General features: G+C 44.1%; 1 protein-coding gene across 1 annotated transcript in view; it reads right to left on the bottom strand.

The window, feature by feature from the left end:
* Positions 1-8,122: 8,122 nt before the first annotated feature.
* TAF2 (TATA-box binding protein associated factor 2) overlaps positions 8,123-14,538 on the bottom strand; it is a 70,491-nt gene continuing 64,075 nt past the window's right edge. The window contains exon 26 of the mRNA XM_004607647.2: positions 8,123-9,750. Within this exon, the coding sequence (XP_004607704.1) occupies positions 9,488-9,750 (263 nt within the window). The 3' untranslated portion in view covers positions 8,123-9,487. The remainder of the gene's footprint in view (positions 9,751-14,538) is intronic.

The raw sequence follows: 14,538 nt of genomic DNA, 5'->3' as shown, positions 1-14,538 counted from the left end.
TAAAAAAAATTCTATTTATTCATACTTAAATGTAGGTATTTAATGGTTACAATAGAGAGAACAATTTTGGGTCCTATATTTTTCATTTTTCAGTAACAATTTATGCTGGTACAATTTACAATGGACTAGAGCGATAGCACAGCGGGTAGGACATTTGCCTTGCACGAGGCCAACCCGGGTTCAATTCCTCATCTCTCTTGGAGAGCCCGGCAAGCTACCGAGAGTATTCCGCCTGCACTGCTGAGCCTGGCAAGCTACCCGTGGAGTATTCGATATGCCAAAAACTGCAGCTGTTAGGAGAGATGAATTCATGAAATTTGCTTATAAATGGATAGACATGGAGAGTATCATGCTAAGTGAAATGAGTCAGAAAGAGAGGGACAGACATAGAAGGACTGCACTCATTTGTGGAGTATAGAATAACATCACATGAGGCTGACACCCAAGGACAGTAGATACAAAGGCCAGGGGGATTGCCCCATAGCTGGAAGACTGCTTCATGAGCAAAGGGGAGAAGGCAGATGGAATAGAGAAGGGATCACTGAGAAAATGATGGCTGGAGGAACCAGTCAGGATGGGAAACATGTGCCAAAAGTAGATAATGGACCAAACATGATGACCTCTCAGTGTCTGTGTTGCAAGCCATAATGCCCAAAAGGAGAGAGAGAATATGGGGAATATTGTCTGCCATAGAGGCAGGGGGAGGTTGGGAAAGGGGGGTATACCCGGGATATTGGTGGTGGGGAATGTGCACTGGCACTGGTGGAGGGATGGGTGTTTGATCATTGTGTGATTGTAACCCAAACATGAAAGCTTGTAACTATCTCACAGTGATTCAATAAAATTAAACAAAACAAAACAAACCAGTAGCAACAAGTCTAACAATGGAGACGTTGCTGGTGCCCGCTTGAGCAAATCAATGAACAATGGAAGGACAGTGCTACAGTGCTACAATTTACAAAGGCATTTTATATTAATGACTTTGAGAGATTTTTTTTAATACCTTTCATGTTGTATAGTCTTTTTTTAAAATTGAATCACTGTGAGATAGACCATTACAAAACTGTTCATGATTAGGTTTCAGTCATACAGTGTCCCAACACCCATCCCTCCACCAATGCACATTTTCCAGCACCCGCGTCCCCAGTTCCCCTTCCTTTGCCTACTTTTAACACTCAGTTCTTGTCCAGCATGTTCATCTCCGACTCATTTAAAAACATCGTTTCCATGCAATTATTGGCAAAGTAGTTGCAAAAAAATTAAAATTCTTAATGCACACATGAAACACACACCAGGCCCCATCACATAATAAAATAAATTTAATGAAAATGTTCAGCTGTAGTGTTTTTTGTTTCTTAGCTTGTTAGAGTCTGGGCCACACCAATGTGCTTAGGGATACACCTGGTCCTGTGCTTGGTGTTGATTCTGGCAGTGCTCGGGGACCAGGAGGTGCCAGGGAACAAATCCAGGCCTCCTGCATGCAAAGCCTCTGTCCAGCCTTCCGAGGTGTCTCTTGGATCCTGTGTGTGTTTCTGTGTGGGACTGGGGATCAAACCTCGGTGCTCACACAGGCAAGCCATGTGCTCTACCACTAAGCTATGCCCATCCCTGGCCCCATAATTTTTTTCCCTTCATTTTTATGAAGGAAAAAAGTTCTAGTGAAATAGTAAATCAAACAGAAGAACGTGACACTAAAAAAGCAGAAAATATATTTGCAAGAAACATTCAGAAGGATTTTAATAGTGCCAAAGAAGCAACCAAGATTTTTCTTGAGAATCGAAGAAAGCAACTTTGAAGAACCCATATTTTTATCCTTTCATTTATTGTCTCCTTCTGGCCTTCTCTCCCATACAGTAAACATCTGTGTCCTGTTAAGATTTCAGTTCCCCTGCTGGGATACAGTCCTGCTGGTCTCTAGCCCAGAGATTTGCTTATTCTTTTGCAAAGAGGAAGACAGAGGAACAATGATATTTTTTTTTTTAAAGAGCAAGGCACCACAAAGGATAAACAGGTCAGCAAAGGAAGATCACAGATCTGGAGCAGGGCCCTCCCGCATAGGGAGGCTGTGTTCTCTAAGAAGCATGCAACAAATACAGAGAGTGTGCATCAGAGCTTTGCTAAAGACTTACCTCCTTCTATTTTATGCATGCACACACTGACAGTGATATTCTCACCGAGAGCCTGTGCTGGATGGCATCAGCTTTACAAGAGGCAGTGGTGCCCTCACTTATTCTTATACTTGGACACACTGCAGTTTACGAGGGAGTTACGGGTCTTGACAAATCAAAACTCACCAAGCAGAAAACCGGCTTCCAAAGAATCCTACCAAAAGCACCAGCTTGAAGATATTGATCATGCAAGCACCATTTTACAATGGACCAAGAGAGCTAAGTCAAATCCCTTGCTTATGCATTTTGTACCATGAGCTTGTTTAACCCACAGTGTAAGCTAAAAATACAGTGACCCCTTGTCAGAGTCAGCACTGTCCAGATACTTTGGAAGCCTTCGAGAGATGGGCGCTGTCCAACATGGCAGGCACTAACCACGGATGACTGCCGAGCACTTGAAATGCAGCTGATGTGAGTTATTTATTTAAAAAACCTTTTTTTCCCCTTTAAATCGGAGAAATAATACAGCAGGTAGGATTCTTTCCTTGCATGTGGCCAACCTGGGTTCGATTCTCAGCATCACATATGGTGACCATCGTTAGAGGAGCGATCCCTGAGCAGAGAGCCAGGAGTAAGTCCTGAGCACAGTTGGGTGTGCCCCTAAGACAAACATAAAGTAGTGGTGGTGCTTGGGGGAACCACAGGCAGTGCCAGGAATTGAATCCATGCCAGGCACACGCCTTACCCATCGTACACTCTGGCCCAGGTCCTTGAGATTTTAACAGATACAATAGGAAAAGGTTCCAGAGTAGAGAGACTGGAAGAATTGTGCTGAACAGGCTTCTGTGCTGAAGGATTTCTCGGAACACAGGAAAGGCTCCTGAGAGAGACAATGAAACCCCACAAGGAAATGCAGTTTCCCTACTTAGCCAACCTCATTCTTACAGCATCGAGGCTTGAAAAAAAAAAGGAGAGCTTATCTCAGCCTATTCTATTCTATTCAGTTAAGAGGAAGCTCTTTTATATTGCTCTTCATGCTTCACAGCTTCAACCTTTTGTCATGCTTTCTCTGACAAAATTGGGTTTTCTGTGATTGCTCTCTCTGACCTCTCTAAATAGTTCTCCAGTATTAAGATCATGAGGAAACAGCAATGGATTTTTCTACGTTTTTATTTTTATTTTCTATTATTTGGCGGGTGGTGGTGTGTATGGGGGGCACATCTTGCAGTATCAGGGGACCAGATGGGATGACGGGGCAAGAACCCAGGTCGGTTGCATGCAAGGCAAGGACCCTGCCTGCTGTGCTATCTCTCTGGTCCCATCTACTTCTTCAAGAAGTGAAAATTATAGGCTATAAAACAGTTAGGGTAATCTCACAATCCTGTGTCCCTCCTAGCAAGTATTCTCCTTATCCTTACCTAGTTTTTCTTATTAACATCCTATATGACCACAGTACATTTGACAACATTAAAAAACCAACATGGGTACACTATAATTAAAACTCTAGAATGTGTTGGATTTTTTGTGCTGCCAGATTCTTATTTTGCCCTTCTATATTCTATTCTTTGGAAGTGAGTCACTAAGTCCAGACTCAAAGGCTGGGGTGCCAAGCTCAAGAGCTCTGGGAGTTTCACTTGGTCTATAGCACTTTGCATCTGAAGAAATTTCATTGATTCAAATAAAAGATTAGAAATGGAAGACTGGAATGGAAAGGGAGGATGGGAAAAATAAGTGGTTTTCCAAGCTATTTCCCAGACAAGGATTTTGACGTAACAGGTACTTTAGTAAAACCATCCTTTAAGAAAAAACAATTGAGGCATCCTTATTGATAATACTGTCAGGATGGGTGGGAGCCATAGGACAGCAGGAAGGGCGTTTGCCTTGCACACAGTCGACCCAGGTTTGATTCCTCCGCCCCTCTTGGAGAGCCCGGCAAGCTACTGAGAGTATCCCGCCTGCATGGCAGAGCCTGGCAAGCTACCCGTGGCATATTCGATATGCCAAAAACAGTAACAAGGCTCACAATGGAGATGTTACTGGTGCCCGCTCGAGCAAATTGATGAACAACCGGACGACAGTGTTCAGGATAGGATTTCGTGCACAGACATGTATTTTACATATATAAGACCTTGACAATAAAGCAGCTTCTCTATTTTCTCCTTAAGTTTCACCCAAAAGAAATAAAGAGACAAACTGTAAACTTCTTTGTTCTGGGGCCACACCTAGAGGTGCTCAGGGATCACTTCTGGCAGTGCCGGGGGGCCATGTGGGGTGCCACCGACTGAACCCAGACTGTCCCCGCGCAAGGAAAGCCCCTTATTTGCGGTGCTACCTCTCCAGACCCAAGCTTCAATTTCTAAGAAAAAAATACCTGAAACACAAACCCAAAACACATGAGAGCAAGCTGCCAAAATGCAGACAGTAGCATGGGGTGCAGGAAGAGACTGACCAACCTGTAGCTCTAGGGCCAATGAGAAAGCAGACAATTAAAATTAGCACAGAACACAAATTTGTTCTGTTGCATAGCTCCAAACCTAAAACTTACTGCTATAAACCAAAATCACCTTAGTTAAAAAAAAAGGAGTCGCAAATGATCAAAGGTAGTTAAATGTCGTTGTGATGATACTCCCTGTCAATTTGATTGAGGCAAGGCATGTCCAGATCGCTGGCTTAGCATTAATTCTGGGCACATCTGTGATGATGTTTCAAGAAGAGATTACATTTGAATTGCTGCACTAAGAAACAGAGAAGGTCCCTAATCTGCTGAGAGTCTGCATAGAACCAAAAGGAGGAAGCTGTTCCCTGAAACAGGAACATGCATCAATCTGTGTGTTCTGTTCCTTTGATGAGTTCTATTGAATAAAATGCCTTATAATGAAGTTACCATTTATAGGTCACCAAATCGATGAAGGTAAAAAAGAAATAGTAGAGGCCAGAACAATAGTACAGCGGGTAGGGTGTTTACTTGCACACCGCTAACCTGGGTTCGATCCCGGCATCCCATAAGGTCCCCCAAGTCCGCCAGGAGTAATTCCTGAGTACAGAGCCAGGACTAGGCCCCGAACACTGAGCACTGCCAGTGTCTCACGTCCAAACAACCGTCCCCGAATAAAAAACTAAAACTAAATTGATAGCAATTGTCATCATTAGTAGGAACAAACAGTCCCAAATCTAAGTTAACACAAATACAAAAAACTAGTTACAGAAACAGTTTTAGGGACAGGTTAAAATGACCAATTATAATATTATGCAGAAAATAAGCCCACCAAAAGTAAAATTATATTGTAGCACTGTAGTACTGTTGTCCCGTGGTTCATCGATTTGCTCGAGTGGGCACCAGTAATGTCTCCATTATGAGACTTGTTGTTACTGTTTTTGGAATATCAAATATGCCACTGGGAGCTTGCCAGGCTCTGCCGTGCCGGCAGGATACTCTTGGTAGCTTGCCAGGCTCTCGGAGAGGGATGGAGGAATCAAACCCAGGCCGGCCGTGTGTAAGGCAAACACCCTACCCGCTGAGCTATCATTCCATATTGTAGAGTTGGAAAATTAACTGGTGGAAGGTCAGGATTAGACATGGGGAACAAACTCTAAAGGGGCAGCAGAGGAAATGTGAGGATGATGACAGTGTCGTGATAGACTCCAAACACTTACCAAAACTAGAGAAGTGGGGTTGGAGCAACAGTATAGCGGGTAGGCACTTCCCTTGCACACGGTCAACCTGGGTTGGATTCTAGGCATCCCATAAGGTCTCCTGAGCCTCACCAGGAGTATCCTCAAGTGCACAATCATGAGTAAGTGCTGAGCACTGCTTGGTATGGCCCCCAAACAAACAAAAACCCCAAAGCAATGTATACCAAAGGAATAAGCTTTACTCTAGGTCATTCTATAAAATAAGATGACCAGAGAGCTAGCACAATGGGTAGAGTGTTTGCCTTGCATGTGGCTGAACGAGGTCTGAATCCCTGGCACCATATAAGATCCCACCAGGGATCTCTCCTGAGAGTAGGAAAAGGCACTGGGCACTGCTGGGTGTGGCCCCCCAGCTAAAAACAAACATCAGAAAAGAGTTCAGAACAGCCTCTTACTCCCAGACTCCTCCCAAAGGAAAAAGGCAGCAATAAAAGTAAACTTAGTTCTAGCATATCAAAATGGATCATAACGATAATGTGCATGGTACAGTACTGGCAGATGAATGAGAAGATCTACGATGCCAAGTACAAAGTATAGAAATGGGGAGCTGGAGAGAGACAGTACAGAGGGTAGGGTACTTGCATTGCACAGGACTACCTGGGCTCGATCAATCCCCTTAGTGCCCCGAGCTCCACCAAGGAGGGATTTCTGAGCAATGTGGGGTGTGGTTCAAAATCCAAAGAAACAAAAACAAATGAGTAACCAAAAACTTAAAAAAAACAAAACCAAAAACCCAAAGTTCAGAAATAGACCCATACTAAGTATATAAATTGCTATGCAATAGGTAAAATCAAGAAAGACAGGTCGGTTTTAGTTATGGAGCTGGGAAGTGAACCCAGGGCCTCCCACAGTCACATCTCTGGCCCTGACAAGATGGATTTCGGTTTTGTTTTTGTGCCACACACAGCATTGGGATCCTGTGGTACTCGGGACTTCACTTGGAGCTCCTGCATGTACCGCACGTGTTCCAATCCACTGATCCATCTCCCCAGCCCACAGGTAGATTTTTAAAGTCCACAGCACTTGGTAGCAATGTAGAAAGACAAAAGGTTGAAATTCCTTCTTCCATTTATGGAAATAAATCCCAGGGACCGGGGAGTAGCTCAAAGGACTGGAGTATATGCTCTGCACTTGGGTGCCTTTTAATCCCTGGGATGATGTAAGCACTGGAGGGATGAGCACAAAACCCCGCTGGGAGGAACGCCCACTCCATGTAGCCCCCAAATAAACAACAACACAACCCAGCAAATATTCCTGACAAATTCTAAGCTGACAAGACATTTAAACCTGAAAGATAAAACTGTAGTACCCTCCCCTCCCGAAGACAAATTATACACACAAAACATGTCTGTAAACTATCATTTGTTAAAAATGTAAATACTGTGTAAGTACACGTATAGACTAGAAAGAGAAACGTAATCTTGGCAAGTGACTAACTCAAGGGAAGGGGATGTGGGAAAGAACACTGCAATTGTTTATGTGCAATTACCAATTCAGGAGCACCTTGTTTGCACGCAGTTGCCAGACCCAGAACCTGGAGCGGTCCTCAAGCACCACCAGGCGTGGCCACAACATGAACAAAACAGAAAAGCGAGGGGCCAGCAGCATGCTTGCAACGTCGGGCCACAAGGGATTTGTGCCTCTGATCCTGAGTCTCGGAGGCAGGTGCTCTCTGCTCTTTTATTATTCTTCTAGGACAAAGGTTTTTAAATTTTGTAGGCGGATATTAGCATCTCCGAAAACACTTAAGTAACTTTAAAAAGCTGGAAATCCTCTCTGTGTGGCATTAGCACACACACTAATACAAAAGTATTTCATTTGCAAGTAATGTTGGCAAATGATTGAAATTTTCAATAACTCTCCACGTCAGGTCCCATTCCCTTTGTACTGAGACTCCAGGCCAACTATATTGCTTTATAGTTCCTACACATACCCTTGCTTTCTTCTGTATTTTGAAAATAATTTTCTTTTTTAAGAGAACTTGATCCACTTCTGCCTACTAGAATTATATTAACTTGGGGTGAGAGATAGAACCACCGGCAGGACCCTGGGCCTGCAGGCAACTGACTTGGATTCGATCCCCAGCACCCACCTAGTCTCTGAAGCCCTGCCATCAGAGATCAGAATAAGCTCCAAACACTGCCAGGCCCCAAAACTATGTATGCATGCATGCTCACACACACACACACACACACACACACACACACACACAGGAGGCCATTTTAAGTCTCATCTACAAAGCAAATTTTGTTGGTATTTTAAGTAGACAAAGAGAGCCAACGGCAAAATAAAAAAGAATGTAAAAAGATACACAGGCAGGATAACCAATGTAAAGTTATTTATTAAACAAGTAAGATGCAACTAAAAGTTTTTTTTCTTCCAAGAATGTAACTGAGTAACCCAGCCTTACCTAACAGTGCCTCTTCTCAGGGTTCCAGAACACAGCAACGGATGCAAGGATTCCCCATGCAGCCCCCCAGCCTGGGAACACTTTTCATATCATTCCTAAGCACTAGACAAGCACTCATAGTGTCCCCACTGGAAGGTCTTAAAGGTTTCTTTTTAAAGGGAACTCCTAAAACCAGCTCTTGCTCTGAACAGCACCAAATGCCCCTGGATAATCTTATGTGGACCTTGTCTGAGCAGGATACTACCAGGGGAGGGAGAATGACGTCACTGGAAGTGGGGGCAGAGAGAAAAGAAAGAGACAAGAAAAGTCCAGCATTATTGGATCCCTTTGAAGCACCTGTTTTGGGAAAAAGTAGCTTGTCAAACTTTTTAATGACAAGGAAAATAATAAAAACAGATATGAAAAACATTTAAACAAATAGAGCACACAGTAAATCCACAGATAAAAATTAAAACATACATAAAGATTAAAGCATGAAACAAAAATGTTTCATGTTTTTAAATCTTCTTTAGTATATTCACACGGCCTGAATTGCGTATGTCCAAGTTAAACAGTATTAAAGCCACCTTTTTAAGGTATTACACTGTTGTATAAATGCGTCAAGTGTATACTGTCCACATTATGTGTGCAAAATATATTCTACATATGAACATCCTCACATTTAATGGAAAAACTCATAAACATCTTGATTTGAGAACAATCGCGGATTTGACATTTCTGTTCATTCTAACATCATAATCACTGTGCTATCAAAAACCAGTTAACCCTTTTTTAAAAGAGCTGCTTCTGAAAATTTCAATGCTTTAGGGTGAAAGAAGGGGCCATGTGTTCTCATTCATAAAATCTGATGTTAAGTTTATAGTTAACAAAAAAGAACAGTGCAAGAGGAAACTGAACTTTCGCTCGCCAGTAGTTCCAAAGAGCCTCATGCCGCATTTCACTGGCAAGCGTGGTTTCACAACAGGTTCGAACGTGGCTGCAATCTGAAAACATACCTTTGCCCCTACCATCCACCAGAGGCTTGAGACCATCACTGATTTGGCAGGACACAGGGGGGCCACCAGTGGTGCGAGCGTGAAGGGAAAGAAATCTGCGGCGGGTTTTTAAAAGAGGAAAACAGGATGAAAGGGCTTATTCAGAAGTATAAAACACATTTAAAAAGTAGCGCTCAACTGCATACAAACACATCGATGCTCAGAACCTAAGTGGCGAACGAAATCCACGTGGCGACTCTGTACGCGCCCCTGCTGCGGAGGAAACGGTCCGGGGGCGGCGCTCAGTCTGACAGAGAAGGAGAGCGGATGGACCTGCCGCTGGCGGGGCTGGAGAAGGTGAAAGGCTCCTTGTCTTTCTCTTTGCTGTCGTGCTTGTGCTTGTGCTTATGCTTGTGCTTGTGCTTCTTCTTCTTCTTCTTGTGCTCGTGGTGATGGTGGTGGTGGTGGTCGCTGTGTTTGGAGGACGCCGTTTCCTTCGTGAACATGGAGAGCGGCGCTGCCGCTGCGGGATGCAGGCTCATCTCCATCGGGGACGGTTCTTTCCCTTCAAGACGAAAAACACCCAAATGAATTCCTACAGGCAAGAGGAAGCATGAAAGGAAAGAGAGAGTGGGCGGCAGTGGAGACAAGAGGAACGCTGAGGTTTTTACCCCGTCCACCGGAGTAAGGGAGTAACCAGGCTGGAAGGAGTATCTAAGGAAGACTCGCCACCGGTTCCACGGGTACGTTTTCGGCATTGTGTCAAAGACCTTCGGGTATTTGAGCTCCTTCTACGTTACAGGAACTATTAAGTGTGAAGAAGGTGTCACTGAAACTCTCATGAAAATCATTAGCTTAGAGATCCGTGACATGATGAAATGATCATGTGTGCTACAGACTGAGACAGTGATGAAGGAAAACACAGCTCTTTAAACAGCTCTGCCCAAAGGAAAAATGGTGATATTTTATTTGTGCCATCTGAAGGCTCTTTTCCGCATAGAAATGTCTCATATTAGCTATTAGCAAGATCTAAGAAAAAAAATCAAAGTTCCTTACAGTAATTTTTAGTCATAAAGAAGCAAAAGTGAATTTAATATACAGAGCTCAGGAACTCCCAAAAACGTAGCAAGTATGTAAGGGAATAGCTCTATAAAAAAACTAAAATTTTTAAAGGTGGGGGAGGGGCACTCAGGGTTAGGAAACCCAGGTTCCGGCGAAAGTTTGCTGCTAACCTTCAGCAGGTTTTTAAAACTTCTGGTTTGTGGGTCACATCGGCAATGCTCAGGATTACTCTCGGCACCGCTCAGGGGTCCCTATGTGGGGAATCAAACTGGGGTTGCTACGTGCAAGGCCAATGCTTTAGACCCTGGACTATCTCTCCAGCCCCCCTTCAACAGATATCTTAGCTCTCTTTTACCTCACCCAATTTATACATAAACGTCTTTGAAGGTTCTGCCCACTATCTCCTCCCGCCTATCTAGGAACCTCTAGCTCTGGTTCTCAGACTTGCACACTGTACAAACACTTCTTGCTTCCTCCAGACCTTGGGCTCTACCCTGAGAAATAATTCTTTCTATACTACTATACACTAACGATAATGCTTTACATGTGTCGCAGGAGAAAAATGCCTAAGAATCATTCAAATTACCCTTCCTTCTGTCTTTATCAAGTCTTACTAAATCTCACAGACATCTCTTCATCTGTCCAGTATCCTGCTGCAAATGCATTCATTCTTCACCTTATATGGATAACAGCACAAATCCCCTAGGACCTGGTTACTCTGCCCACAGCACTGGTTCTTAACCAGGGGTAATTCAGCTCCACAGAACTATTTAGCCAAGCCTGGAGACATTTCTGTTATGGGTGGAGTTAGGCAGTAGTGAGGAAATACTAAGGCTAGCCTGCAGGTAACAGCTATCAGGGATGCTGTTAAGAATCATAGGACCGGGCTAAAGAGAGAGCATAGGGGGGCAAATCATTTGCCTTGTTCATAGCTGAGCCCAGTTCAATCCCTGGAACTGCATGCAGTCACCTGCGCAACACCAGGAAGGGTTCCTGAGCAGAGTGAGGAGTGAGCCCTGAGCTTACTGAGTTTGGGCCACAAACCCAAAACAAAACAATTTTTACATAGAACAAGAAAATCTCTTGCACAGTGATCTTCTGAAAATAAAGGGAGGGGCTGGAGAGAGAGCACAGTGTGCATGGCACCTGCCTAGCACACTGCTGACCCAGGCTCAGTCCCGGGCACCCCAGAGGGTAATCCCTGAGTGCAGAGGGAAGAGCAAGTCCCGAGAATCGCAGGGTGTGGCCAAAAAGCAAATTAAAAACTAGACAAACAAAAAAAAATCCTAAAAACAAATAAAAAAAATGTGCTTTTAAAAAACGGATCTACTAATAAAATAAATAAAATCCAAACTCCTTGCATTTTAGTGCAGAAGCTCCTGAAAAAATTTTCTTTAATCCAAACTAGTGGCCCTCCCCCACCAGATAAAAGCAAACAAAACAAGCTTTTCAGTAAAACAGACCTCAATGTAGTTGCTTCTTTTTTCAAAAAGCCAATTCTCAGGTGGGAGACAGTGCAACGGGAGAGGTCCCCGGCAGTACGTAAGGCAGTGCTCCCCCAGGAGGGACCCCTGCACGCAGAGCCAGAGCAAGCCCTGAACATACCTAGCCTTGTGTGGCCCCAAAAGAAAAATAAACAAACAGTACATTCTCAGTACTAATATTGGGGGACAGGGACAGAGGAGAGCCAGCTGTGTACTGCTGAGAGTCATTTCCCTAGCAGAACCTAGGGGATAACAGGTGTCCAAACCTGGGGCTCCCGCAGGCAAAGCAAATACCCCAAACTTCTGAGTCATCCCTTAGCCCTTAGTATGAATTTTGGTCCAAACCCAAAAGACATGAGAAACTGAATAAGTACACCTGTCTAAGTAAAAAAATAAAAATAAATTAAAAAAATTAACATTGGGGCCATGGATTTGGCCCAAGAGGCAGGGCAAATGTCTTCCTATTTCCAGCCTGGCACGTTTGACTTCCAGACTCCAGCTGTGGTTCCCACAGAGGAACTGTACCCTAAAAGGCCAGGGCGATGGCTGACGGCCACTGCACATGAGCCCATGGAGGCTTGGGTTCAGTTCCCCAACATGCGTGAGCGTGCGGGAGCAGACCCTGAGGACTGGTGGATATGCCACAAAAACACTGTGTCCTAATGGAAGGGAAGGGAAAAGAAACATTTCTGGTTCTTTAATAAAAGTCAAGCTCAAGAGGACCCGAGAGGTGCCACCAGGCTGAGCGGGGGCCCTGCAGGTGGAGCCTGGCTTCTACCACCCCAAAAGCACTGCCAGGGGTGGCCCCAAACCCAAAATAAACGAATCAGAAACTCAGTCCAAGCGTCACTTCTTTGGGAAGATTTCCTCCCAAATGCCCCAAACAGAATCAACTCTATCCTTTTTTTTTTTAAATAATACAAACGAGGAAATTAAGTGACTTGGCCAAAGTGGTACTGGAGGACCGAGCTGACACCAAATGGAGCCTAACTCGAGACTACACTTGCAATCACTCCGAGCAGCGTACACAACACATCTTCCAAAAGCCTCTCTGGGCGTTTCATCAGACCCGAGCTCAGGTTGGGAATTCCTTTCACCTCAGACCCCACAGCGTCTGTGCTCCCACACCCCCACCTGTCCACTTCTGCTGGACAAAAGAACGGACACAACAGGATCATGTAATCATGCACACAATTAACTTCAGTGTCTACCTAACTGCAATTTGAAAGTCACTTCTTTGGGTGGGGGATGAAACACAGAAATGTATCATTTATTCCAACTGGTACTGACTACTGAGCCTCTTTGTGTCAGGCCCTGCTCCAGTATTTTGAAACAAGTAAACAGATCAGACAAAGCTTCTGTTGTAACAGATGCTTACATTTGATTGTCATGAAATCATACTTTTCACATTCATGACTTTGGCAGAGCTAATGCTACTAATATTACAAAAGCTAAATAAAGGTATATTTTTATACAGAACCAAGCGTACCACTTTGGCAAGCGGTGATTGGTAAGCAGGGATGGGAGCGATGGTCTACTGGGAGGGTGTTTTGTCTTACACAAGACTTATCTGGGATGGATCCCGGCCACCCCGTATCCCACAATGTCTCCAAGCATCGCCAGGAATAATTCCTGAGTGCACTCAGGAATGACCCCCAAATAAAAAAAGTTGGTAGCCAGATATTGAGAAAAAAAACTGCTTGAGGATATCTAACTTACAGTATCATCATATACAGAAATAAGATTTGCTGTATTTGGGGACGCGGTGGGGCTTCCAAGCAGTGCCCTGGGCACCCAGGGTCAATCCTGGTGAGAAGAGGCCAACTGTGCTGGCTGGCTCCATGCACAAGCCACAGGATGTGGAGCTGCTTGGAGCCCGAGCGGCCAATGACCACCAGGGACGTCCAGTTTGGATTTGAAGAGAACTATTACATCAATGTTCCAAACTTTATGGATATGGAGAAACAGGTCGATACCTAAGAATACAAACCCCAGTGGTTAGAAGAAGCAATGAGACCTTTAAAATCTCAAGAACAAATCCGAGCAGTGCTCACTCCTTATCTCCTTAGTATGTATCAGCTGCCTGCCGCTTTCAAATTGTACTTTGGGAAGTCGGAGGTTCTTTTCTGCACTTAAAGAAATTTCGTCAGCTATTCCTAAATACCTGCCAAACTACTTGGATTACAGAAAAGCCAATAATTACATTGGAAAAACGCACATCCCAGCAGATGCAACTGCCAAACGGACAGCTGGGTATAAATGGGAATATTCTTTTCCTAGGAATTCTTACAACCACTTCAAATGTGAACACAACCTCTTATTTTGTACATACCAGCCTTATACAGTGCATAAAACATATAGACAGTAAAATTTTGTATTTTGCTTGATTTGCATAAAACCTATTAAAAAATATAACGGGCAAGCTAGTTCTGATGACCATAGTGCAAGGAACCAAAGGTCCTAGGAAAAAAGCTGAACAAAATGTCTGGGCGGAATAATAACAGAGCAAGCCTGAAACACCCGGTATAGCAACAAGGAAGCTCAAGTCTCCCCAAACTGTCTCAGTGATCCTAAGCGGTTTCTACTACACGAAGATGGGATGATGTGCATATTGGTAAGGATAATGACAACAGACTGGAACTCTTCACACTGGAGGCCGCCAGGTAGCACTGGTTATTTACTTGTTTCTTCCAATGCTGAGGTACAAACCTAGGTCTTCGCACATACACAGTGCTCTTTGGCGGAGCTGTGTTCCCAGCCCAGCAAGTGCATTTCCTTTGTCCTGGGGGAGGGTGAGCTACCAGTGG

Source organism: Sorex araneus, chromosome 2 (assembly GCF_027595985.1).
Source record: "Sorex araneus isolate mSorAra2 chromosome 2, mSorAra2.pri, whole genome shotgun sequence".
NCBI classification, from domain to species: Eukaryota; Metazoa; Chordata; class Mammalia; order Eulipotyphla; family Soricidae; genus Sorex; species Sorex araneus.
This window is presented reverse-complemented; position numbering and strand designations above follow the sequence as displayed.